Consider the following 24,910-nt stretch of genomic DNA (forward strand, 5'->3'; position numbering starts at 1 on the left):
GCAGCTAGCACTTTACCCTTCGACTGCCTTGTACGCAGTTTAGAAGTTGACGGGCAAGCCGTTGCGGCTTGCTGCATTCTTGCCACTGCCTCTGTCATCATGGCTTCAATTCTCCTTAGTGTCGCAATGTCCTAAGCTGCAACTCCCAAACTCTCGAGGCCTACTTCCAGTTCACCATCTAATATGTGCTCAACCTCTACTTCCTTGTCTTGCTCCTCTCCGACGCTCGAGTGAGTGACAATGGCCCCTTCGTCTGCAGGTCCCGTCGGTACCTTCTTCTTCGATGGAGCCATGTGGTTGTGAAGCTACCATGAGGTGGGCGCCAAAACTGTTGGTGAAAAACGGCCCAAAGTGAACTTTGTCACAATAGCCAATAAATCCTTCCTCTTAAGGGGTAGGCCCTCTCCAGATGGAATAAATATGTGAGTGGCTAACCTAAGCTTCTTCTCACCGTTCGAAGTCAAATCAAACTGAGAGTGAAAAATGAGGTGTAGTAAACATCAATAAATGACATTAGCTTTTATTTACTTTGGACCAGTCGTCCCATCAGTTACAGTGACTCCGCTATTATAGGGAGATCAACTGCCACAAAGTACAATTGCAATTTACCGTTACTCAACTATCGGATTCCTAGAATCTTCCAAGGTACAATGGGAAATACGGTCTTCATACGGACTTCTCCAGCTGGCTCCTCATACGGCTTCTTTGCTCCACGTGACGGACAGTGTGGTCTTTCAACTTTCGCCCTGCTTCGGAGGTCGAGGTGCTCTTCATGGGATTGCTCTGCTCCTCTGATAACTTGTGTTGAAGATGAGCCGAATGCAGTAGCTTCTGTTCCGGCCGTCCCGCCATCGTCGAGTCCCGAAGGCCCCTTTGTACTCTTAAGGCCCTCGTTTCCGTCCTCCTTATCCCTGCACTGAGAGTTTGCCACAAATCAAAAAAGCCGTCATGGTCAGAGACGAAAGGATTTCTCCGTCCGAAGGGGATTCCGAAGATGGTTTCCCAAACATTGCTGTCACCCGTTGGAGTCGAGGCCATGGGAGGACGACGAAGGTGCCGCTGGTGACCGCACGGTTGCAGAGAGCAGCAGAGTCGGCCACAGCCATGGAGCCGTCACGTACTCCTCCACCACGGATAATGATTCAACACATCGGAGTCGCTGGGCTTGGGCGGTGGCCACCGCTGGTGAGGTGGGCTCAGGGAGGGTGTTGACTGACTCATTTTTGCAGAAAGCTCCCTGCCCCTGCGGAAAGCCGGAGCAGTGCTTACAACAAGCCGCGACCGTCCATCACCAAATGAACGGTCTCGGATTATGATAGCGGGTTTATTTGCTAGGGGGATTCGGAACTCGAAAGCGTATTTAACTCACATTTTCCGCCTCCGCCTATGGAAAGCCGGTTTACAAGCTCTTCCCGTGTTCCAAAGAAAACAAGTGGAGTGGCGCTCTCGCCCGCTCCGTCTCCATGCCGAAATGCTCTCTCGCCACCGCCATGGCCGCCGCCTCCTCCTCCTCCCCAATCTCCATGCTCCGGCCTCTCTCCACCGCCGCCACCCCGGCCGCCTCATGTCCCCCTCTCCCTCCCCTCCACTCCTACGATGCCGCCTGCCCCGGCGACCCCGACCCCGCCTCGCTCGCCCCCGACGACGCCATCGCGGCGCTCCCGTCCCTCGCGGACTCCGCGGGCTCCGCGGCGGCGTTGGCGCTCTTCCGCCGCCTCGCCGCACGCCCGGACCTCCGCCGTCTCATGCGGCTCTACGCCACGGCCGCCACCACCTTCGTTGCGCGGGGGAACCTCCCCATGGCGCACGAGGCCATGCGCACGATGGTCGCGGCCTTCGCGGAGGCCGGCCGGCTCCGGGAGGCCGCGGACATGGTGCTCGAGATGCGGAGCCACGGGCTGCCCCTCTGCGTTGAGACAGCCAACTGGGTGCTCCGCGTCGGGCTTCATCACCCAGCCTGCTTCCCGCACGCGCGCGAGATGTTCGACGGAATGACGCGGGGCGGCGGGGTGCGCCCCGACGAGCGCAGCTTCCGGGCGCTGGTCCTCGGGTGCTGCCGGGAGGGGCGCTTCGAGGAGGTCGACGCCTTGCTGGTGGCAATGCGGCAGCACGGGTTCTGCCTGGACAACGCGACGTGCACGGTGGTTGTGCGCGCGTTCTGCCAGCAGGGGCGGCTCAAGGATGTGTCCGAGCTGTTCAGGAGGATGTCGGAGATGGGAATGCCGCCGAACATGGTGAACTACACCGCGTGGATTGATGGTCTGTGCAAGAGGGGCTACGTCAAGCAGGCGTTCCATGTGCTGGAGGAGATGGTCAGGAAGGGGTTGAAGCCGAACGTGTACACGCACACGTCGCTGATACATGGTCTCTGCAAGATTGGGTGGACGGAGCGGGCGTTCCGGCTGTTCTTGAAGCTTGTTAAGAGCAGCTCGTACAAGCCCAATGTGCATACATACACTGTGATGATTGGAGGGTACTGCAAAGAGGGGAAGCTTGCTCGAGCTGAGATGCTGTTGGGGAGGATGGTTGAGCAGGGACTTGTGCCAAACACAAACACATACACTACGCTGATCGATGGTCACTGCAAAGGAGGCAGCTTTGATCGTGCCTTTGAGCTGATGAATAAGATGAAGCAGGAAGGTTTTTTGCCCAATATTTATACATACAATGCTATTGTTGGTGGTTTGTGTAGGAAAGGACAGATTCAAGAAGCTTACAAGGCTCTCCGAATGGCAACTAGTCAGGGGCTGCATCTTGATAAGGTGACATATACTATACTCATAACTGAGCATTGCAAACAGGGCCACATTATGTATGCCCTAGAGTTGTTCAACAGGATGGCAGATAATGGTTGCTATCCGGATATAGACACATACACCACCATTATTGCTGCATACTGCCAGCAAAAGCAAATGGAACAAAGTCAGAAGCTGTTTGACAAATGCCTTGCCATAGGATTAATGCCAACCAAACAAACTTATACTTCAATGATTGCCGGATACTGTAAAGTTGGGAAATCAACCTCGGCTCTGAGAATGTTTGAGAGAATGGTTCAACATGGATGCCTTCCTGACTCAATAACTTACGGGGCCCTAATAAGTGGGTTATGCAAGGAGTCCAGACTAGAGGAAGCACGGGCATTATATGAGAGCATGCTTGATAAACATTTGGTTCCATGTGATGTAACTCGTGTCACTTTAGCTTTTGAATATTGCAGGAAGGAGAAGATAAGCATTGCTGTATCCATGTTGGATAGACTGGACAAACGGCAACAGGCTCACACAGCAGATGCACTTGTTAGAAAGCTCAGCGCCGCGGACAATTTGGATGCTGCTAGTCTTTTCCTTAAAAATGTTCTGGAGAAGCATTACACTGTTGACCATCTAACTTATACAAGCTTCATCAATTCATGCTATAACAGCAATAGATATGCCCTAGCTTCTGAAATATCTGAAAAGATCTCGAAGAGGATCTCTAACTTTCATCAAAAGGATGCCACAACCATTGCTTGATTAACAAGAGTAATCCAAATTTTGTCTACCAATGCAGCAGAGAAATTAACAGTAGTGCTCAATGCTCCTGTTCAGCAGAGCTGCTATGTCAATCAATTGGCCGTAAATGGTATGCCAATCAATTATTGGTAGTGCTCAATGCTCGTTTTGGTCCTTTTGTAGTTTTCATTTACCAGTACTACGTTCTCAAAGTTTTGCTCTTGCATACTTGTTGATCTTACAAAATAATAAAATATACAGGTGATGGTCTAGATGATCAGATATTCATCAATGACCTGGGTTAGAACTGTTTGATGATGGCATGGAATTTTCTATTGCATAAACTATGTGAGAAGATTGCTTTTGCATACAATATGTGAGAAGAAACAAGGCAAGTTGTTCATAAGGAATAGAAATTGTGATATCCTCGTCATTTTAGCAATCTTTCATTTGGGCCTGATTTCAATTTTACTGATGCAACTCTTGTGAATGCTTATGTTTCTACAGGTTAACAATTTTTTCTTAAAATGCTTTGAATATGTTCAGTGTTATAAAATTCATCTGATTTGTGTATGATGAATTTAAGGTTTGTTCTCTCTCCCACTGTACCTAGTTCTGAAGAATATATTTGATTTTCTCTACTGTCTTGTTCGAGAAAAATGTATATATTTGATTTTATGTATTTGAGACTTTACACATGTATGTTCTGTTTATCTGTGGTCTAATTTCTGCAGACGTAATTCTTGATATTTGAACCTGTTCAGGGTGGCTGCCTTCAGTGGTTTGAACTCCTATGACTTTTCTAGGTACTGTAACTGTTGCGATGCTGTTGGCTGCATGCTTATTTCACACCAGACAGACTTTGACTCTACCTCTCAAGGTTAACCTGGTTGGAAATCAACAAATTTCCTGCAAAAACTGAATTCTAGCTAATTACAATATTACCGAATAAAAGAGCATCCTGAAAATGGAGAAAAGTCAATCAGGATGCTCATAAATTAGAGGCATTCGTCCCCAGTTATGTAAATCTCGGTGATTGCTAGTATTCTGGGGAACTCTTGGTGCCTAGGCAAAACATTGATTGTCCCATATAGCAGTGTTTCAAAGGCGTTACCTAGGCGACGCCTTGGCATCCAGGCGGACCCAGCTCGCCTTAGGAAACAGGTCTGCCTTGTTGCCTAGGTGATAAGGCGTACACAGCTCACCTTAGGTCGCCTTGTTGCCTTTAAAACACTGCCATATAGGATGCCTTCACAGTTGTTGATTGAAGATGCTTACGTTGACATGTTTGATTTGAGCTCGATGTGACATTTTTTTAACCAAAAGTTCCACATTATCATCGTCTGTTTCTTGTATTGTATTCTTAAATGCTAATTTTGTCCTAAGAAAGTCATGACATTGTTATTTTAAGGGCCTGTTTATTTGCCTCCTAGATTATACAATCTAGCTGGTCTAAGTACAACATGGGAAAAGACCACCTTCGACCACCAAAATAAACTGAAATAAGCTCTGCCCTGATGGCTTATTTCAGATTATTTTTGGTGATCTAGGGTGACCTTTTACCATGTTGTCCTCGGACCATAAGTTAGATTATATAATCTAGGAGCCAAACAAACAGGGCTTAAGTTTTCTTTGTTGGTTGTATCTTTATTGATGGGAGGTTCAATACATTTGTCCTGCTAAACTAAGAATTGAATAATCTTTTTTTTGGTTAAAACTGTTAGAAGACACACTTTAGGCAGAAGGTCTTTTTAGCTCAATGATGAGGTTTTTGGTTTTCTAGGCTAAATGTTTTTTTTTTCAAGTTTCACGTTTGAGGATTTGTAACAAGCAAATGATACACACACGATAATGTCATTTGCAAGATTTATGCACCGATAGTTATCCACTGATACAGAATGCAAATAAAATGTAGAACAATCTATAGTCTATAGTATACACATGGTCTGCACTAGATGTAATCCAATTGTTATATTCATGGACATGGATGCACTTGCCCATGCCAGCTATGGCATCAGGACCCTATAGACTATTCCTAGCAGTCAACATTCATAGAGCGTACTTCTGGAGTTTCCTTGCACCATTTCTACTGAAGGAACAAGTGAAAATCATGTCACTTTTTGATGATCTTGCAGCTCATCTTCCAGTCGACAGCTCAATGGCTTCCTGAATGTTTAGAGACTCTTCGCTGAAGCTGAATGGTTTGCATTGCTGCCTCATTTCATACTGTTGTCGTCGGTTGAGCTCAGCCAGCTGCCACTCCTGCCATCGCTCTGCTGGGACCAATTCTCCTTCCAGCATCTGCACCACTTCGGACATTGCAGGGCGATGATCAGGTTCCATGTCGGTGCAGAGGAGTGCTATCTGGATAATCTTCTCCAGCTCTTCAAGGTTGTATAGATCACCTAGATTGCGATCCACAATGGCTTCTAGTTGCCCTTCTTCCATCATTAGTTTGACCTTCACATTCACAATCATTTGAATCAACTTGTGAATTTAACAATTGTTTTTTTTAAGTGAGGTCAACTATGTGAACATATGAAGCAATGGTTCATCAGAAAATGTAAGATAATTGTGTGGTTATACCTATACGTAGTGTCCACTGATAATAGATTACTGATTACTGTGGTTAGGAGAACTTTCTGTTTAGACCTTAAAATGCTTCTCTTAATTTTCCTTGATCTATCAGTAACATTTTGCAATTTGATATCTATTCATGTACTTATACAACAATCATTAGGATCATGTAGTTATCTTACCCGATCAATTAGCATGATCTCGCCTGCTTCAGGATAGAATGCAATTACCCGTTCTCCTGTCACAATCTCTAATAGCGTGACACCATATCCAAAGATATCTGTCTTAACTGATGGCCTTCCTGTCTTTATGTACTCAGGAGCTATGTGGCCCATAGTACCACGGAGCCCCGTTGTGACTGTATTCCTCCCTATGTCCATCATCTTCGCTAGGCCAAAATCTCCTACCACTGCTTCAAAGTTTCCATCAAGCAGGACATTGGCAGCCTTCACATCACGGTGGATGATCTTGGGATTGCAGTGCTCGTGAAGGTACTCCAAACCACGTGCAGCACCAAGAGCTATTTGCATTCTTGTAGACCAATCTAATGCTGGTTCATTCAGTTTTATATCTGCATTTTCAAGTTTGTTACTAAATATTTGACAAGATGGATGGTAAACAGGAATTATTACGGTACGTCTATACTTTTATGAAATTATAATAGTATCCTGGATAAAATTTAGAGAAAATTCAACTATGCATACTTTTGTTGCATGTTTTCTGCATCATTACCTTACCACTTCCATTCCTAATATCTGGCAATATATTAGATTATAGATACAACTGCATGCTTCAACTGACAATTCTGAGTGAAGAACAATCTAATAAACAAAGCCATAGACTATTATAAATAAAGATATATAGTATAATGCAAAAGAGATGGTCTTAGCTTAGTTGTACCTCTTAAACGGGAAGCAACACTCAGATTCTCCATGAAAGGGTAAACTAAGAGCCTCTCTGTTGGTGTCGTACAGAACCCTATCAACCTTAGTATGTTTTTATGGACAGCGATGCTTATTAATTCAACTTCTCTGAGGAAAGCCATTTCCCCTTCAGGACTCTGCACGTCAAACAGTCGTTTCACTGCAATCTTTATACTGTCTGGACCTGGAAGAACTCCTTTGTACACCTTACCAAAACCACCCTTGCCAAGAACATTCTGTTCACTGAAATTGTTGGTTGCAATCTGGAGCTCTCGCCATGAGAACCGCTTTATTTGCCCAAACTCTAGCCTGTGATCATTCTGACCTGGAATTGTTGAACATTTTCTTCTTGTATCAGTTAAAAGAAGTTTGGTACTTTCTTTCAGAATGCTAATTTATCTAACCATTTCAGTCTATGGGAAAATGTTTCTGCTTTTAAAATCACCATTATGGTCACTATGGAAAAAACATTGTTATGCACTTATGCTGCTAGACAAACCTGAGACGTCAATGAAGATTTCAGGTCGGTAACGCATTCTTTGCCACCATAACACAAACAGAACTCCAAGGACAAGTAGTGTGACTGCTCCAGCAATGCTTCCAAGGACCACATTTAACTTGGAGTTTTTTGATCCATCTGAATGTATTATTACCAAACATTTATCCTGAGAAAAATGCACTCACAGTTTCCCCAAAATTTAGTGTTCATTAGGGATTGCCAGTTTGTTTGTAAAGTACCTGTCTTTGTGCTGCCTCCTTCACATGGAAATAAATGTTGACCACAATTCAAATGATTGCCTGTATAGCTGGAAAGACAAATTTACAATTACTAAGTATATTGTACAGTAGCACACATGAAATTTGTTTCTGTAATATGCTATGGTGCAGATATGACATACTTGTATTGAGGCACCCGAAGTAGATATTGTGGTATTTCACCGCTAAGATTATTATATGCAAGATTACTGCAAAATAAAGTGACTTATGATATATGATTGCCGAACTGTTATTGACTTCCTTTATTAAACAAATGGCAGCAGTAAATATAACAAATATTTTTCAGGTTTTACATCATGAAGTTAAAAACTTACATATTATTCAATGATTGAAGATTTATGAAAGAGCTTGGGATACTCCCACTTAAATGATTTTGGCTTAGATCCCTGTCCAAGTTATCATTGTTAGGGCCTTTTTATCAACCTTGATAACATGAGTCATGGCTGACTTACAGAATTTCGAGTTTAGGAAGGCGGCCAAGAGTGTCCGGTATCGAGCCATTTAAATTATTTTTTCCAAGGTCTAGAGTTTTCAAGCTTGATAGGTTTCCAAACTCCTGAGGAATCACTCCAGTTATGCTGTTGCCATGCAATATCCTGAAACCATAGTATGTAGCAAACAGCAAGTTTATCCCTGTATTAGACATAATTTTATTTATGATTGGACTCATGTTTGTGAGGACAAAATGTTGCACAGGCAAAAGGGAACTTACAGCTCTTGTAAAGTTGTTATCTTTGCAATGCTGGGTGACAGGGTTCCTGTTAACCCAGATGAGGACAAACTTCTGCAGACTTAGAAATGAGAAACTAAGCAAATAGTCATGTAGACAAAGTACATGGTATTACAAATTTAGAATAGTGAAACCAGATAAGAGTGAAGCATAAAAATATTCTATCCAAATGAAAATGTTCCTCCTTTATGAACAGTTGGGAACTTGGGATCAGTCACTTCACACATAGTTAGCTAATAGAATAGGAAATATCCTTATATTCGAAGACCACAATGTGAATTTGGTTAAACCTTAGCTGCCTTGGTCAGTAATGGAATTCCAACTTCAAAGTAAACTTACATTGTTGTAACTTTGTTGTCCTGACAAGTAACATGGTCCCAATAGCAGGGGCTCATTTGATTATCCTTCCAGTAATTAAGCACACCACTGTTATCGATGAGTTGTTGCCTCATTTCATACAGTGCTTCGACTGCAGACAAAACAGAGTCTTATTTCTGGGGCCTTGATGTAACTCGAGTTCTCAAAAAAGTGGTTAAATCCTTCTTATTGAATCTATTCAGTGTCTCACTTGCAATCTGGATTCTGTAGCGCTTAACTATATAGGGTGTCATAGAGTATATTATGCTAATCTGAAGCTGTCTATTTCAACTAAGGAAAATTAACTTTGCTCAATGTAAATGCCTTGATGCTCCCTGGAAAATGCAAAGAATATTGCAACAGCACTAGCATGCTGAAAGGGGTCAAGCAATTCACTGCTCCACTCCACTGGTATGTGTTACAGTGTTACGAGATCTATCCCGTAGTTTCCTTCTAGAGTTTCTGATTCAAACATTTGACCGGTGACATGGACAGGGAGCCAAATTTCTAAGATTCACTTCTGTGGTCTTTAGAGATAGCCTAGTCAATAGCACAATAATTTCCATGTCACTTATGACAGCTTTTCAATTCAAAGTCAATACTTCAATTTAAATTACTATCGTCTTATCTAATGCTAGCTAATAAAGAATATCTTATTTGGAAAAAATGTAAAGGCCTTACCTTGGAACTCAGCAGCAGCAGAAGATTGTAGACATCCCAATAAAACTAGCGCAAAAACTAACAGCTTCATGCTTTCTGAAAATATCCTCAGTTTGTTATGTTTTCAGGAATTGGAGCGCGGCTGATGTACTCAATCCGTTTCGTTGTTTCAAAACAAAAGCCCTCCTGAAGCAAGATCGATGCTTGACTGTTGTGTCACTGGAAGAAGCGTATGAGATGGTGGAACAGAAATGCTCAGAGAAAGATGCTCCTCAACTGGAAGCAAGATGGAATTGTACCTGAACATGCCAAGAATCTACTTCAGAATAAAATTAAGATTATTTATTGAAATAATGTCTACAGTGAAGAACTAGCTCAGTTGGGATCCCATTTGGACCACTTGTATGAAAGAAATCATTGCTACGTGTGAAGAGTCTCAGTGTGGGCACTGGACTTCAGTAGTTAGAACCATATCCTTCATTTCTCAGAATTTTCCTGGGGTAGTTTTCTCAGCAAAGAAAAGTTCCTCCAAGACATATGTACATGTGAGTCCATTATTTGGTCCCACCGATATTCTGTATCTAAAAGAGGTGCCCAATGAACCTACAGACCTATACCTTCAAAAAGGGTGTCATTAAAAATCCAAACTAAAGGCAGCCACTGTTTTTCGTACTTGATGGAATGCATCTTTTGTGTTTGGATAAACGCACAATGGAATGTACAACAAAGCAGAATCAGCTCCTAGTTGCAACAGGAACCTGATACTGGAAAACAAGCTGAGCAATAGGCATGTATGTTCCCTCTCCTTTTCCCAATTACATGGAAACTTCTCAACGATCACTGACTACTCTGTTCCCAGAACTTGCAACCATGGTATGCAAATGGAATTTCTCACCAAGTTTCCTGTCCATTTTGGTTATGCAGGGTCCAGGTGGAAGCTTCCTCTTACCAAAGGTAGTGTTTGCATGTTTAGTAGTGTTTTGGGCTGAAGCAAAGGTATTCCATCCACCCTTTGGTGTCTCTTCTTCCCCGTTTTCCCCCAAGCACCCAACAGCCATTCCACAAAATTAAAGGCAAGACACAGGCTATATTCCCTCAAAGCTCAGAAGCGGCAAACCACTCTAATGGAGAGGAAGCAATCCAGTCAAGCAAACAGGTGCTCCAAGAAGATGACGACGACAATGAAGTCAAACAGGCAGTTCTGTATGTGAGCATGCAAGGAAGGCCGGCAAGAACTTACCTAGAAAAGGGGAAGGAAGAAGTATCAGACAAGTTGTGCTCCAAGCTTCTGAGAACTTTCTTTCTTTGAGCTGTCTCCCGGGGTGAAGGCTGAGATTGAAGAGGAGAGGAGAGCAGGCTTATTCTCAGCAGCACGGAGAGGAGCTGAGGAACAAGTGTTTAGCTAGTGGTGCACAAAGAATTGAATGGGTCAAATATATCACAGCTCTCTCTGAAGTGGAGGTACTCCCGGCCAGTTCATTGGATCGTGCAAACAGACAGCTCAGATTGATCCAAGCCGTCCACTTGTAATCAACGGCTGCCGAATAACCTTCTCATAGACCCGTCGGAGGACCAAAAGTTTCTGTTAGGGGCCTTTATCAGCCGACTAACAGATCTTCTAAATCTCAAGGGCACTACTACCTTTTATCATAAGATTTTGCTGGGAGTAGAGCAAGTTGAGTATTAGAGAAAAAAAAAGGAAGTGCAGTGGGTGTGAGCATAGGTTGTTGAAATAAAATGATGGGAGTTCGCACCATACCATTGACTAGCTGATACGCAGGGAAACTGCAAAAACCACCCTATATTTCTTTATATAAACTTTGTGGAGCATCCAGGTCCCATGCAATTATTGTTAGGCGACACTCTTGAAGAATATCGATGTGGACGCCACCCTAGTGAAAGTTTTGTTGTTTTAATACAGCAATTGGAGCAAGTGAACTACGCTGTGTATAATTGTATACATTTCTCGAGGAAGATTAGTGACACTGTCAGTCTCACTAGTGTACTGTGCTGACGTTGCTCCTGCTGAGTCATTTATTCCCTGGTATTGAAAAGACAATACGTGGATGACAAATTACAGGTCGTCAGTCCTCTGCTCTGTGTGTTTGCCCAGCCTAAAATGTACCTTTCATGATTACATGGGTCCATCGCACTAAAGAGTGTTGAGTGTATCTACTTGTCATTTACTTCCACTCGATTAGCATTACTAATTGCGTGTTGTTATCCCTCTTCAGATTATTTGCATGTTGTTATGGTAACTGGTATAGCAAAGCAAAGTTTTACCAATCCTACTAGTGTAAATTTTTGTTTTTAGTTTACTTGCATCTAACACTAACAACCTGAATTTTTTACTCACATGGCCTATGGTTGCAAGGTTTCATGCAGTATAGTACAGACAAAAATGAGGCGCTTTTGACCGTTGACTTCTCTCAAGGATCCTCTCCGGATCAGTTTCCACTGAAATGTCTACATGCCAATCATACTTTGTGCAGTTTCCTAGATGATTGTGAGTTTTGTGGGGTTCAAGAATGGTGAATCTTAGCAGCAAATGTGCCTTTTATCCCCACAGGAATATTGGAGAAACCTATATCAATATGGGTAAGTTAATCCATTCCTCAGCACATTTGTTTCTTAAAATTTTATCCTTATTTTTATTTGTTCCTTTACCTTAAAGGTTGTTCCTCCACTCCGGGGAATGAAAAAAAAGGAAAAGAATCTGCTTTAATTTGTGGATCTCTTTTTTATTTGTTCCTTTACACAGCTGGAGATCAAAAGGTTAATTGGAAAGAAGTTGTTCTTGTTGTATTAAGCACATAAATTTCAAACAAGTGGATAGCATAATTCACCTTTTTCATTTTTTATCTTGATGAAATTGAGAAACTAATTTCCTTGTTCATATTTATATAAATTTTTGGCCTCAATTTTACTTCACATATGCTGGTACAGTTATTGGTACATGCATTCCTCTAGCACCATTGCCAGTGGGCAGTTTGGCACAAAACAATTATGTGGAGCTAAAATATGCTGCTTGAAATCCAAAGTATATATATGCAAAGTATTTTTAAATACATTTTGTCCTTGTTAAAATAGAAAATATTTTAGAGTAGGGTACTATAGAAAAAGTCTCCTAATCCTAGGAATCCAAGACTCAAGAGAGACTATTGTTTAGGCAAATAAAGAGTGAAACACATGACTAAAACTTTGTTTAGTGTAGCTAAGCTACCTACAAGTATGAATAAGAAATGCTTTACAGCACTGAAACATTTTGACATTAAACACGAAAGAGAGGATTATTCCTGACAAAACTCTAGCAGGTGCTCTACAACTCAAAGATTCAATCTTAGCCTCTAACTTGTGTTTATAGTATTGTTGTAACTCCTTGCAAGTGTGGAATGTGTGGTTTACACGGCAGAAACAGATAAATAATACATTAGAAAAAAGGAAGAGTTCTTTGCATTGATGCCCAAATAGGTGACCTACACGTCAAATATTCAAGGTTAGCCACAAGAGCGCCACCCCAGCATAAACAATGACTAACAAAATCTTTTGCAAAATTCAAAGTTGTGCAAAATCTAGTGCAGTGTTGGACGCATATATTCTGTTCCCACTTCGATTTGCTCGTGCCGCACATTGCTCCAAACCCATCCTCATCCAGCTGCCCTCTCCATGAAGCAATTATCCATGCCATGGCTTTCGGTCACTTCCAGCTCTGAGCTGTGCTGTTTCCTCCCAACTTTTCGTAGTATGGCACACAGACAGGTGAGTCCTGATGCTCTGATGCAGAGACAAGAAGACAAGAAAACAGAGGAAAGGACCTGAAGGACAGTACCATCATGCTGGGGATACAACTATGCATTGTACATGAGAGATAAGCCCATTGCTCACGCTCAACGTGTCAAACCGGTTACTGAGTCTAGTGTGAGTCGTGCGACTGTGGAGCTGGTGTAAAGGCTGTTTCCTTTTGATGTTCTGTTTCAGCCCTAGGGAAAGTTGAGGACCTGAAACACAGGGTTTGTTGGAAATAGGGTGAGTTGAACATGGATCACTAGTGTTTAGATTAAATTGGGTCCAGAACCTCAAGATTTAGTCAAAACTTGAACTAAATCATAAAAGTTAATTAAGTGATCCTCTTCCAAACACTTGATCTAAACCATAGAAGTTTGCAAAGCAATCCCCTTCCAAACACTCCAAGGGTATAACCAGATCGGAAGTATTCTACATGTACTTTCATCCATTCACAAAAAATCAGCAGAAGATAGAGAGGAAACTTAAATGATTTTTTTCTTTAGAGGAAGATAAAATGGTAGGTGAAAGGGGACCTTGCAAGCTCTTTTTTAACTCATGACGAACAGATTGGTTGATTTTCTAAACACAGGGAAATGGACATGTGTGGAAGGCACCTCCAACTAGTTGCCCTGCTTCATACGCTAAAATGATTAGGATGTCACTTTCTGATGGTACAATGCTACACCGACTGATTTCAAACTAACCGTGCTCTGATTCAATATTCTCTTTCTTTCGGAACAAATATCTTTTTTTGGAGAGCGTTTACACACTTGGATAATCCTGATGAGGTTGCAGTTTTTGCCAACAATGGGTAGACCCAAATTACATTGAGTAAATGAATTTAAATGTTTTTGCCTTTACTTGATGGGTTGAAAAAAATCAAAATACTGAAATAGCTGTGGAACTAAAGATATATTGTTTCACTTCCAATTAACATTGCTCACGCTCAAAGTGTCAAACCAGTGGTTTGAGTCATGTGAGACTGTTTGTGGGCCCAGCGTAAAGAGTACGTATCACCTTCTCAACTTCTGCTTCAGACCCCTGTGGAATTTTGATTCAATTAATGGGATAGCTTGCTTGCACAAGCTCCAAAATTAGAAACATGAATTTGGATTTTAATTAAACTATCAAAATTCCTAGAGCCCAACATGATTGGAAGTGTTCATCTGAATGTTTTCACTCATTCACATGTGTAGCAATTAGCAAAAGATGGAGAGAAAATTAAAATGATTATTTCCTATGAATTTAAAATGGTTGTTAAAAAGGTGGATCTTTTTGTGTTACTATTTCAGCAAACAGATAGATGGTTAATTTTCCAAAGACAGGAACAATGACATGAGTGGAAAAGGTAACCAGCTACTTCCCCTGCTTCCTAGGGTGAAAGAGTTGGATGTCACTTTTTGATGGTCTAGTGCTACAAGCACTTCTCTAAGCCTTCAACATCAAAATACATGACAATCCTGCTAGATATGTGCGGTCAATAAATGAAATAGAAATTAAGGAACTAGCATGAACAAAGTTCAGAAGTACAAAGTTTTTCTTATGCAAACTAAACGTACTCGAACGGAATATTGCATTGGCCATGATTTCGAGGAAAATACGAAGCAATCCAAATATCCAGTCTTATCCATATGCCTTTGGTTTCTTCCCATCTCTGTGTATGGCAACAGACGCTGAGCCCTAAAGCCCTAATGCACGGCCATGCCTAAAACTTCCGTGGACTGTGGTCAACGACAGCTCATTGCTCATTTGCAGCTGCACGGTGAGCCAGAAACATGGCTCTGAATAAGGAACAGTTTCAAAAATAAATATGGTTTAGAAAACAAATTCTGAAGTAACTGTTACAACAAAATTGTTGAAGCAGTGCTGTTCTCCCAAGAAACGATGGCAAATTGCAAAATCTCAAGTAAAAGTGTGGCCTTTGGTCAAAAGGACAATGAAGTACTGCTAGTCCCTATGAGACAAATATGTAGGTGCTCGTCACTGTTAGCTTTTTCATGCCATGAAGAATATTCTCATGCATAGGTCCAAGTTGATGTCTGAAAACAAGGATAAGCTGGGAATTTTTGAGAAACATCCAAATCTGCCTTTGAGATGAGTTTGTACATCACATAGTTCACAATCAAATGTTATGCGTACTTTGGAAGTTCATATGGATATTCATAACATAATGATGGAACACTATTTTCTTATTCATGAACTTTGTAATACAACTGCGAGACAATGCCCTGGACTTTGAATTAACCAGCAAAATCATCTGAATGTTCATGATTAAATTGGGATTAGGTTGGAGCTACAACGTAGAGACCAAGTTGGAATTTTCGAAAGCAGCAAGGGAACAGTCAGTGGGAGCTGTCGTCAATACTGGTCCCCGTTTCGTTATCCAAACGTGTCCACTGACAGGAGACAGGATTTGCCATCATTTCACAACAGACATACAAAAGATTGCTCAAATGCGAAAACTGTGTGGGTTCTCACTAACCAAATCTGGTAGCCTTCTTTATGTCACGCAAAGAATCCTCATGGGTCCATATTGGTATCTGAAATCAAGGAAAAAGGTTGGAAAACTGGGCCTGTTCGCTTCAGCTTATATGCCGGCAAAAGCTGTTCGCTTCAGCTTATAAACCGGCTGAAAAGCTGAAACGGCTGATTTGTTGTGAGAGGAAAACACTGTTTGCCGGCTGAATAAGCTGAAGCGAACATGCACAGTATCAGAATCATCCAAACACATGTGTTGGAAGTAATCTTTGACATGAATTCGTAGAAATGACATGCGTCGCAATCTGACGTGCTAGCCCTCCAGATGTCCACATCTGTATTCTTACTTCCTGTGTCAAATTTTGTTTTTTTGCCTGTGTAGCATCAGTGTGAACAGTTGCAAGTTGTTCCAAGTACCTGTTGCTCTAGATGCTGTCAGTTTCATGTGCTCCTCTTTGTCTTCCCTTCTGGATTTTATTTCGTTCTCATAGATACCGCAGAACATCACGCATGGATCATCGCGCAACATCATCCCGTTTGGAAGTTTATAGGACCCCCAAAAGATAAGGATGGAAACTCTGCAGGGCATAGCTTGGAGAAGTCAATAGCAATCCTGAACATGATTGAGATGTAACGACAGTGGACATGACAGCAGCGATTGAAAATCTGGAATAAGCAGCGACGCAAGCAACCGCACATTCAGGCCTGAATTGGGGGCAAGGTTTGAAATTTGATTACTGCAAACTTGTAGTCCATGCTGGATAGCAAAAATCATTTAGCAAGTAGGAGCGCACGACTGAACTGTCGTCTCAGCACCTGGTCCCCATTTCATAACTGAAACATGATCGGTGATAAGAGACAGGGTTCATGCTTTGCTAGACAACAATGCTCCCATTGCTCTGCAATGGGACGTGGGCAACAGTTGTTCCTCCTCTCGTCCAAACAGTCCATACCAAGTGTCAGAGAAGTTACAACATTTGGCAAGCTCCCAACCCAAATGCTCCAATTGTTTCAGAATGTTTCACCACAGCTTCCGAAGGGCCAAGCTGAATCTGCAATGGTAGATAAAGGGGCGATTATGAAGCTTGTGGTTGTTTATTTGTACACAAGAAAATAGGTAGTCATCGAACTAGATTTTCAGTAAGGTTCACGCTCACCTTTGATCACTTCAGCTGTGAGCTGTTGCTGTTCTGTTCTGGAAACGCACAGGATTTTCGCTGTTTCAAGCAGTATTGCTCTCATGCAAAGACAAAAATAACGAGCTCAAAAGGAATTCGTGGAAATGAGAGTGGACTGTGGATAAAGAGTACCCCATTGCTTACGCACAACTTGAGCCAATCGAAGACATTATGATTGAAAATCACAGCATTGAGCCAAAAAGAAGGCTTTAAATAAAAGGAAGTTCAGCAAGAAAAGTGGGTTTGAGAGAGAGTTCAGAAGCAACTGCGCAAACTGCAAAGTGTTGTTGTGCGAGAATAATGTTCTCGTAGGAAAACAAAGGCCAAATGGAGATATCTCACGCAGTAGAAGGACCTTTTAGTCAACAGGCAAAAGTAGTACAGGTACAGCCAGCCCAGACGAGACGGCGATGTGTCGGTCTTTGTCCCTGCTAGCTTTTTCATGGACACGAACAACGTTAACTGAACAAGAGGATGGCATCTGAATGAAAACAAGGACGAAATAAAGCTAGAAAGTTTTCAGAATCATGGTTTGGAAGCTAATGGCGGATTGATGCTCTTCTGGCGTCCACGCAATTTGCTGGAACTGCAACTTGTTCTGAATGCAACTGGATTCCGTTCGTGCGCTCCGTTCTCTTCCCCTTGCGAGATGAGATTCCCTACTCCTCCTCTGATAGTAGGTCACCATGCCTACATCACCATGCAACGTCACTCAGGCCGAGTCAAAATGGTGGAGAGCATGTAATCGGCTGTTTTCAATAATCGTGACTTCGTGAGGTAGTAGCTGAATCACGGAACAAAGTATATCTTTTTTCCCCCCGCAAAACTGAACACAGTATCTGGGAAGTTCCTCAGAAGCTTGGACTCTATCCGGACTCCACCGACGCCCACGAGAAGACGGACCCCAACGGGCCCAAGAAGGCGCCTTCTTCAAGGCCGCGGTCTCATGGGTCCAAATTGATCAGTCTTTCAGAAGCATCCAAACTTGCTGTTCTTCTCATGTCCACCTATTCATGTTTATCATGTCCATATAATAATCGTCGTCGGAACTGCAACTTATTGTCGATAATTCAGGGTCCTGTCATTTTTCATTTTCACACGCTCCGTTTTCTTTTCCTCTTCTGATTTCCCCCCCTCTGATGATGGGTACTAGAAAACAACATGCGCAGATCATAGTGCCACGTTATCCAGTTTGGAAGTTCATATGGACACCCAGGACATATTGGTGCAACACTATTTTCCCGTCCATGAACTCTGCAACACGTCTGGACAATCAACGTTTACAATCGTGGATACAATTGCGATATAACCGTGGACTAAAACTCTTGTTCAATGAATCAGATCTTTTTGTTCCATATGATACGAGTTTTTGTTCCACGTGATATCTACATTTTCCATTTCGAAACATTTGTTCCAAAGGATCATACATATATGCATCTTGTGTTCAATGTGATGAGTATTTTGTTCCATCAGCTTGATACATTGTTCCAAGAATGAAGTATATTGTTCCACATATATGATATAATCAATTGTAAATATTTTAATATTGTGAACACATCTCTAGAACAGTTTAATGTCTTACACTTTACAATATTATAAAAAAGATAAAAATACCATACAAATATAGTCAAGTGTGATCTTATTTTGAAAATCTCATCTTAATAATAAATATACAACGGCACAGTCGAAACTTGATTCGGTTAAACAACTATTACCTTTTTCTAATTTAAAATTTTATTGCACGTGCACCGATCAGCAACCTTGTCTTTCGCTGTAGCATGCAAGGTCCTTTTCCTCGTGCCTGTGTGTTTCTGCAGGAAACACAGCAAAAACAAATATGCGGCCCTGTAGAAAGAGAAACTAGTGTGCGCGGACACCAGAGCATAGACGACCTATAAAAATTCCATCTCACCAATAACATTGCAGCAAGTGAACTCTGCAGCCAGTGCTCAATGTTCAGGCAAATGGATACACGATTAAGCGTCTTGCGTTGATGTACACCAGCTACTATTTCAATATTCATGGAGAAAGAATACTGAATATAGTACAGGCTTTGGTTACAGAGTGCGAACATAGGCGCCAATTGCTTCGATGTAATTTTCTCCGTGCGCAAAGAAGCCAACAATTCTGCTATTGCTCTGCACCGGAACTTGGAAAGCAGCTCCAAGCTCTGTTCCAAAAGGTCCATGTGATTTACCTGTGTTGGTGACAAATGTAAGAGAAGATACAACACTTGCATGGTATTGATCTATCCCACGGACATGGATGAAATGTTCCAGAAGCTTTCAGTATAAACTCTTCGGGTTCAAGATGAATCTTCAAAAAGGAAAAGAAAAATAGTACTGGTCAAGCTTCTGGTTATATATTTTTGGAGAAGGTTTAAGAGAAGGTGAATAGCAAACAGGAGTAGCACTGATTAAGCATGAGACATTTTTCATCTACCACGGAACGGAAGTAATGGACTCAGCGGAAAAGACAACAGCCAACGGTAGCTGGACGAACACCAGGCTTAGTCGACCCTACAGCCTTTCACAGTTCCGACCAGCCCATTCCAGCACCCGAATATCTAGCGACCAGATGGAGATCTAACGGCTAGGTAACCTTGTTCAATCCCAATCCGACCTGTCTATCCCAAAGGTCCTTCACTTCGATGAGACCTTACCGTGCCCATGGTATACCCTTCCCGACTGACCGAGGATGAAGCAGAAAAGACCCGATAACTAAACGTGGAAGCAGCGATGCTATGGTGAAGCCTGCCATGTCATCAGTTACTGCAGTCCTCGCTGACTGAGGATGGATCCCGCTCGACAGTCCAACCCAGAGGGAGTTGGGACGGCCAAGTAACACTCACAGCAAGTTCACTAACATCCATATTAACGGAAAACAAAGCCACAAGAATACTCAGCAAGACTTAACCGTCAGATGGTAACTACTCCACCATCTTCTAGACATGCAAGGCTTTTTGATCGAGAGGTTTGTTTTTACCAAAACAATCTAAAATAGGTCCTTACTTTCAAGTTTTAGCATCAGGTTCTAGTAGATTAACCATTCTAGGTAAGCACCTGTGCTAAGCAAGCATGTTGTGCAAACATTTTATACCAAGCATCATCATTAGATAATCGTTCTGTGTTCCACTTCTTACTCAGTGCAGCACGGTTATTACTAGACAGACGGGGCAAAACCACCGAGTCAAAACCAAAGCCCAGCCTGCCCGTCATCCTTATGGTTGTAGCATAAGTAAGCAAGCAACTCCTACAACTTGCGAGTGACAGGAAATCACTCGACTTTTACCAAGTTCCTATTTAGCATTGCAACTACTCGACCTATCATGCTAGTGTTCAGACATAGGTACCTGAGATCATGCAACTAAGTTTTCAATCAACTCTTATGAACTTAAATGCACAAGTATAAGTAGCATAGATATTGTATGAACTTTAAATCAGGGTTATGCTCTGGGGCTTTCCTTTGTGATCTAGGTTAGTGGGAGCTCGTTGCAAGCCTGGCTAGGATCTTGCTCGGCCTTGACTTGGTGCAGCTCTGCTAGTATCTCCTCGGTTGTCTGGAGCAGCTCGTAAGTTCTGTCGACGAGCTTCGCTTCTACACGAGATGCATACACAATAATTCAAGTTTCACGCTTTGATATGCAGGATGCATTCAGATATTATTGTAAAAGTGTAAAGCTTACAACGAACACATGCACCTAGACAAGATTTAAACTTAAATTCTTCGTAAGGTAAAGTGATTTCGTGTTTCAAACCCTAGGTTTGACTTGATGGTGATTGTGTACACATATATTATTATTTCATTCACTTGAACTCTAAAAAGGAAGGTGGGTTCATCTCACGTTAAGTAAAATGCTTTCGTGATTCTAATCCTCGGGCTAGCCTGATGGTGATTGTGTACATATATAAAGTTTAATTCTTTTAAACTTCTAAAAAGGAAGGTGGGGTCACTCTAGGGTTGATCAACTTCCATTTGGAAAGCTATCCTGTTTCTAAATTTCTTAACCACCTAGATGTACCTTTCCTATTCTACCCTTCTTATTCAACATTTATTTTTATTCCATTTTGTAAGATATGGTTATGAACATTTTACAGAGGCTTCTCAATGTCATCCGTGAGCTACTGTAAAATTTTGGGACTTATTTGACTTCTACAGAAATCAATAAAATTAAAACAACACCCTATGGCAGTTCCATTGACAGTTTGACTATTTTTAACTCAAGTTCCATTGACAATTTGACTCCGATATTTTTACAGGAGGTTCTTTAGGCTTAACAGAGGCTACTGTAATTTTTCCATGATTTATTAAGAAGGACATCTAATTTCCATATATTAAGTGTATCAAACCATGTGTACGAGTTTAAACGAGATCAAAACATGTCTCAACAGGAACTAATATTTTTCCTAAGGAAACATTTGTATCAGGAACTCAACAAAAGTAGTTTTGCATTACCTATTTTCTTCCATTTATAGTGTAAATACTAAGATTAGACCTAGCATTTCAATGTTTGACTTAAATCAGTGTGTTCATCACCTAAACCGGTGTCACAAAATTCATATCTAGAACAAGCATATCACCAGTAAACTAATAGAAGTGGATTTATCTCTTTATCATTTTTGTGTGATTTATGGAGCATTTAAAGGTTTAAACACAAAATAAATCCTAGAGAAAAATCTACAACAGTAACAAGACCAAAACTATTTTTTCAATGAAACTACTCAACATTTAGAGTCTAACAGAGTTGGTTTCACATTTTTAGCATTTTTCTACAATTTTTTTAGGCATTTCCAAAGTTCAGCGGTTTTAAACCCAAATAAAATAGAAAGATTAAACTCATTTCATGCTCAGGCCCTTGGAAGTTTTGAACTATTACAATTGTGCCCCTACATTTAACACTAAAGTTCTTGGAAAGAATTAGGAACTTGCAAAGGGGTTCCTGGGTGGCCGGCAGTGCTCCGGCAAGAATTCTGGCGAGCTCCAGCAAAACGGGGGCGAGGGAAGGGCTCAGGCGTGGTTAGGGACTCACCGGGGTGTTTTGAGCTATGGAGGTCGCGGGCTGGGATGGCATGATGGCGGCGGCTCACGACGGCGCTTCGTGCATGGTGGCAGGGAGGTGTTTCCGACGCCAGCGGTGGCAAAGCTGGCTGAGGAGGGGCTCGGGAAGCTTCGGTGGGGTGTGCGTGATGCACTTGCGAGCTCAGCAGGAGGCGGGGGTGGCCGGAGGGCCGGGCTCTACAGTGAGGTGGCTCTGGTGGCGCGGCGGAGCTCTAGCGGAGCGAGAGGCTTGCGCGTGTGCCGGCAAGGTGGGGAGTGAAGGCTTTTATAAGCCAGAAGGGGCGCAAGGGGGAGCCAAGGGCGTGAGGATAAGCGCGGGCTGGGGTTGGGGAGCACCTGCGCGGCTGGGTAGCGATGGAGCAGAGGAGCAGCGCTGAGCGCGGAAGCTCAACGGAGAGTAAAGGAGGAAGATTGTGGCGTGCAGAAATGCTTTGCCGTGTGAAAGGAGTGGCCAGGCGTGTTGTCCAGTCACGGCGGCGAGTGGCAGAGCGGCGGAACCCAGTGGAGCGCGACGACGTGGCGGTGGTGGCCTACCAAGGCACGTGGGCGCGTGCAAGGCCATAGGCTGGTGGAGATGTGGCGTGGAGGGGTGGAGATCACGTGCGAGTAGGTTGGGCGAGTGGACGGACCGTCTCATTGCATCGCCGGCGGCGATAGGCGGTGGTGCTGCACGAACAGCGAGGTGCCACGTGGCGCGGTGCGACACGGTGACCACTCCGGGCTCAAGCGCTGGAACGCGATGGCGTGCGAAGACAGCAGCTTTGAGCCAAAATTCGCACGATTTCAAACTCAAACATTGCAAAAACCAAAAACAAACATTTCTATCCAAAGTATAGGCTACAAGTTCTACAAAGGCTTTGGTATGAAAACTTGGTTAGATTTGGGGATAAACAAGTGCCAACATTGGAGGAACGCCAGTTCAAGGAAGAGTTTGAAAATGAACTAAGTTCAAATTTTTCTGAACTTTGGCTTGAATTTTGAACACCTTCCACTCCAAATCAGTGAAATCTCAAATAAAAAAAGTTGTTGGATTTGAAAAGTTCTACAACGTTTATGTTGGCCAAAAGTTGAGTTGTTATATAAAATTTTGAATTTAACAACTACCGCCAATTAGTGCTTTTTAAGGTATTTTTGGACACTTAGTGACTTTGAATTGGTTCCAAAAGTTGGGATTTGAACTTTTTATTGTTTTTATACCTTTCCATCCTAGTTTGATTGTTTTTCACACTAATTTTCTTGTTTGGCCTAGTTTGACTTTAATTTGCCCCTTTTTGTGATATTTCAATTGCTAAGTGCATTGCTTGTTAAACATGACAAGGTTTAAAGTTTAAGTGTGGTTTGAACTCTTAATTGCTCTAATTAGCCTTTTGATATGCACATTGAAACTAGGGATGCTACACAATGAACTGCAGAAAATGTTTTTGCTGGTGCACAAAACGATTTGTTCCTGCATTTATGACACCCGCCAGCACCTTCACGCCATTACAAATGACGATTTTTGCTGGTGGGCCACATAAGCACCTGTCGTCACATATTTATTATAATCATTTTTCTGTTTTAGTTGGCAATAAAACCTAAAAATATTTTATATTTGAGGAGGCATCTACACACAATTTGTGCTGTCGGTTGCTTACGTGGCCCGCTGGCACAAATGCCCCTTATTTGTGCTTGTGGATTAGCAGAAATCGTTTTTGTACTAGTGGAAAAGAGAAGTTATTAAATAAAAATAATATGGAGAGAAAAGTACATCTTCTTGTCCAATTATTTCCAACTCATGATTCAGATCTGCACGGGAAGGAGTTGTTCTCTTCATACTCACAGAGTTATTGCCTCCCCCCTGGCCACCCCAAGGGCCTGCGGTGTGGTACTGACCATCGTGGTCGGTATATGAAAACTCAATTGCATCAATAATAGTTCCACTTCTAATTGTAACCCTGTCCAAACGGTAGGGTACAATTTTGATGTCTTGTTGGCTTCCCCCATCTCCACCCCATGGCCCAAATTTGGACTATACATATCTTTCAAAAAATTAAGACTATAAATGAGGAAAATTATCTTGAAAGTTGAGAGCTAGATTTCATAATGATTATGCTGACCTTATGATAATCTCCTGATGGACCTGCACCGTGCTCCTGCTCTTTGTGGTCCTGGATAGAATCTCAAGTTAATTCATGGTAGTTCCTCTAAAAATTATCATTCTTACAAGTGATGTGGTTTTACTGTGATGTCATGAAGAACCCCTCCATCTCCAGCCGACCTGGAAGTAAACCGATTAAGTAAAGATTAGATTTAAAACAAAAATAAAATAAAACTAATATGGAGGAAATTATTAGTACATCATGGTTCGTGTAGACTACACCAATTGCATTGAGATGTTGGCTAGAACGGCCAAAGAAACTAACAATCCTGCCATTGTTTTGCATTTGTATGTGGAATGGCGTTTCCTCGCCCTTTTCCGAATGGTCCATAACTACGAGCGTTGTTGGTGACAAATGTAAGCTACGTTATAACGTTCAGCAGACTTCTGAATGGACCAATTGTTCAAGATACTCCTGTCAGAAACTCCGAAGGACCAAGCTGAATCTGCAAGAGAAAGAGAAAGAATATTTCACATTGAAATATCGTTTATACAATTATGAGTAGTCAGGTAGTGACGTGTCAAGATTTACCATTACTTTAACATAGGAGTTATGTAAAATTGGCATCTGATGTACCAAATTTTAGTACCTTAAATTATAATTTAGGAATGTCTTCAAAAAACCTAGTTTCCTTATGCTTGTCTCTAGAATTATATACGAGTCCAAATGTTACCAGGCTACTCCTAGCACTACGGGACACAGTCAAATTGCCGAGTGCCAGGGGCACTCGGCGAAGGGCAGAATACCCTCAGCGAAC

At 42.2% G+C, this 24,910-nt stretch overlaps 2 protein-coding genes and 1 long non-coding RNA gene across 3 annotated transcripts; 2 read left to right on the top strand and 1 right to left on the bottom strand.

Annotated features, from left to right (window-relative positions):
• Nucleotides 1–1,409: 1,409 nt before the first annotated feature.
• Nucleotides 1,410–5,759, top strand: LOC105915057 (pentatricopeptide repeat-containing protein At4g19890). The gene is made up of 4 exons (XM_022829030.1): nt 1,410–3,621; nt 3,753–4,077; nt 4,226–4,297; nt 5,627–5,759. The coding sequence occupies exon 1, from the start codon at nt 1,464–1,466 to the stop codon at nt 3,510–3,512; it is 2,049 nt and encodes a 682-aa protein (XP_022684765.1). The 5' UTR covers nt 1,410–1,463; the 3' UTR covers nt 3,513–3,621; nt 3,753–4,077; nt 4,226–4,297; nt 5,627–5,759.
• Nucleotides 5,327–9,676, bottom strand: LOC101772650 (LRR receptor kinase SERK2). Its single transcript, XM_022829031.1, has 11 exons — nt 9,537–9,676; nt 8,838–8,967; nt 8,481–8,552; nt 8,221–8,364; nt 8,083–8,154; nt 7,891–7,956; nt 7,730–7,797; nt 7,491–7,628; nt 6,969–7,316; nt 6,251–6,639; nt 5,327–5,951 (listed from the first exon to the last, which is right to left on the bottom strand). The coding sequence occupies exons 1-11, from the start codon at nt 9,604–9,606 to the stop codon at nt 5,628–5,630; spliced, it is 1,821 nt and encodes a 606-aa protein (XP_022684766.1). The 5' UTR covers nt 9,607–9,676; the 3' UTR covers nt 5,327–5,627.
• On the top strand, nt 5,959–11,500 carry LOC111258184. The gene is made up of 4 exons (XR_002678794.1): nt 5,959–6,054; nt 6,388–6,559; nt 9,644–10,306; nt 10,440–11,500. It is a non-coding gene; the product is annotated as an uncharacterized LOC111258184 (long non-coding RNA).
• Nucleotides 11,501–24,910: the final 13,410 nt, after the last annotated feature.

The sequence above is a fragment of the Setaria italica genome, chromosome VIII (assembly GCF_000263155.2).
Source record: "Setaria italica strain Yugu1 chromosome VIII, Setaria_italica_v2.0, whole genome shotgun sequence".
Taxonomy (NCBI): Eukaryota; Viridiplantae; Streptophyta; class Magnoliopsida; order Poales; family Poaceae; genus Setaria; species Setaria italica.

What these genes read in the sequence shown, in the direction of transcription:
- LOC105915057 (XM_022829030.1), top strand. Translation starts at nt 1,464, where the DNA reads ATGCCGAAATGCTCTCTCGCCACCGCCATGGCCGCCGCCTCCTCCTCC.
- LOC101772650 (XM_022829031.1), bottom strand. Translation starts at nt 9,606, where the DNA reads ATGAAGCTGTTAGTTTTTGCGCTAGTTTTATTGGGATGTCTACAATCT. An exon ending in CTTCAATCATTGAATAATAT is followed by an intron (nt 7,957 to 8,082) that starts GTAAGTTTTTAA and finishes TTTATTTTGCAG; the next exon opens with TAATCTTGCATATAATAATC. An exon ending in TGTTGCTTCCCGTTTAAGAG is followed by an intron (nt 6,640 to 6,968) that starts GTACAACTAAGC and finishes TTGAAAATGCAG; the next exon opens with ATATAAAACTGAATGAACCA.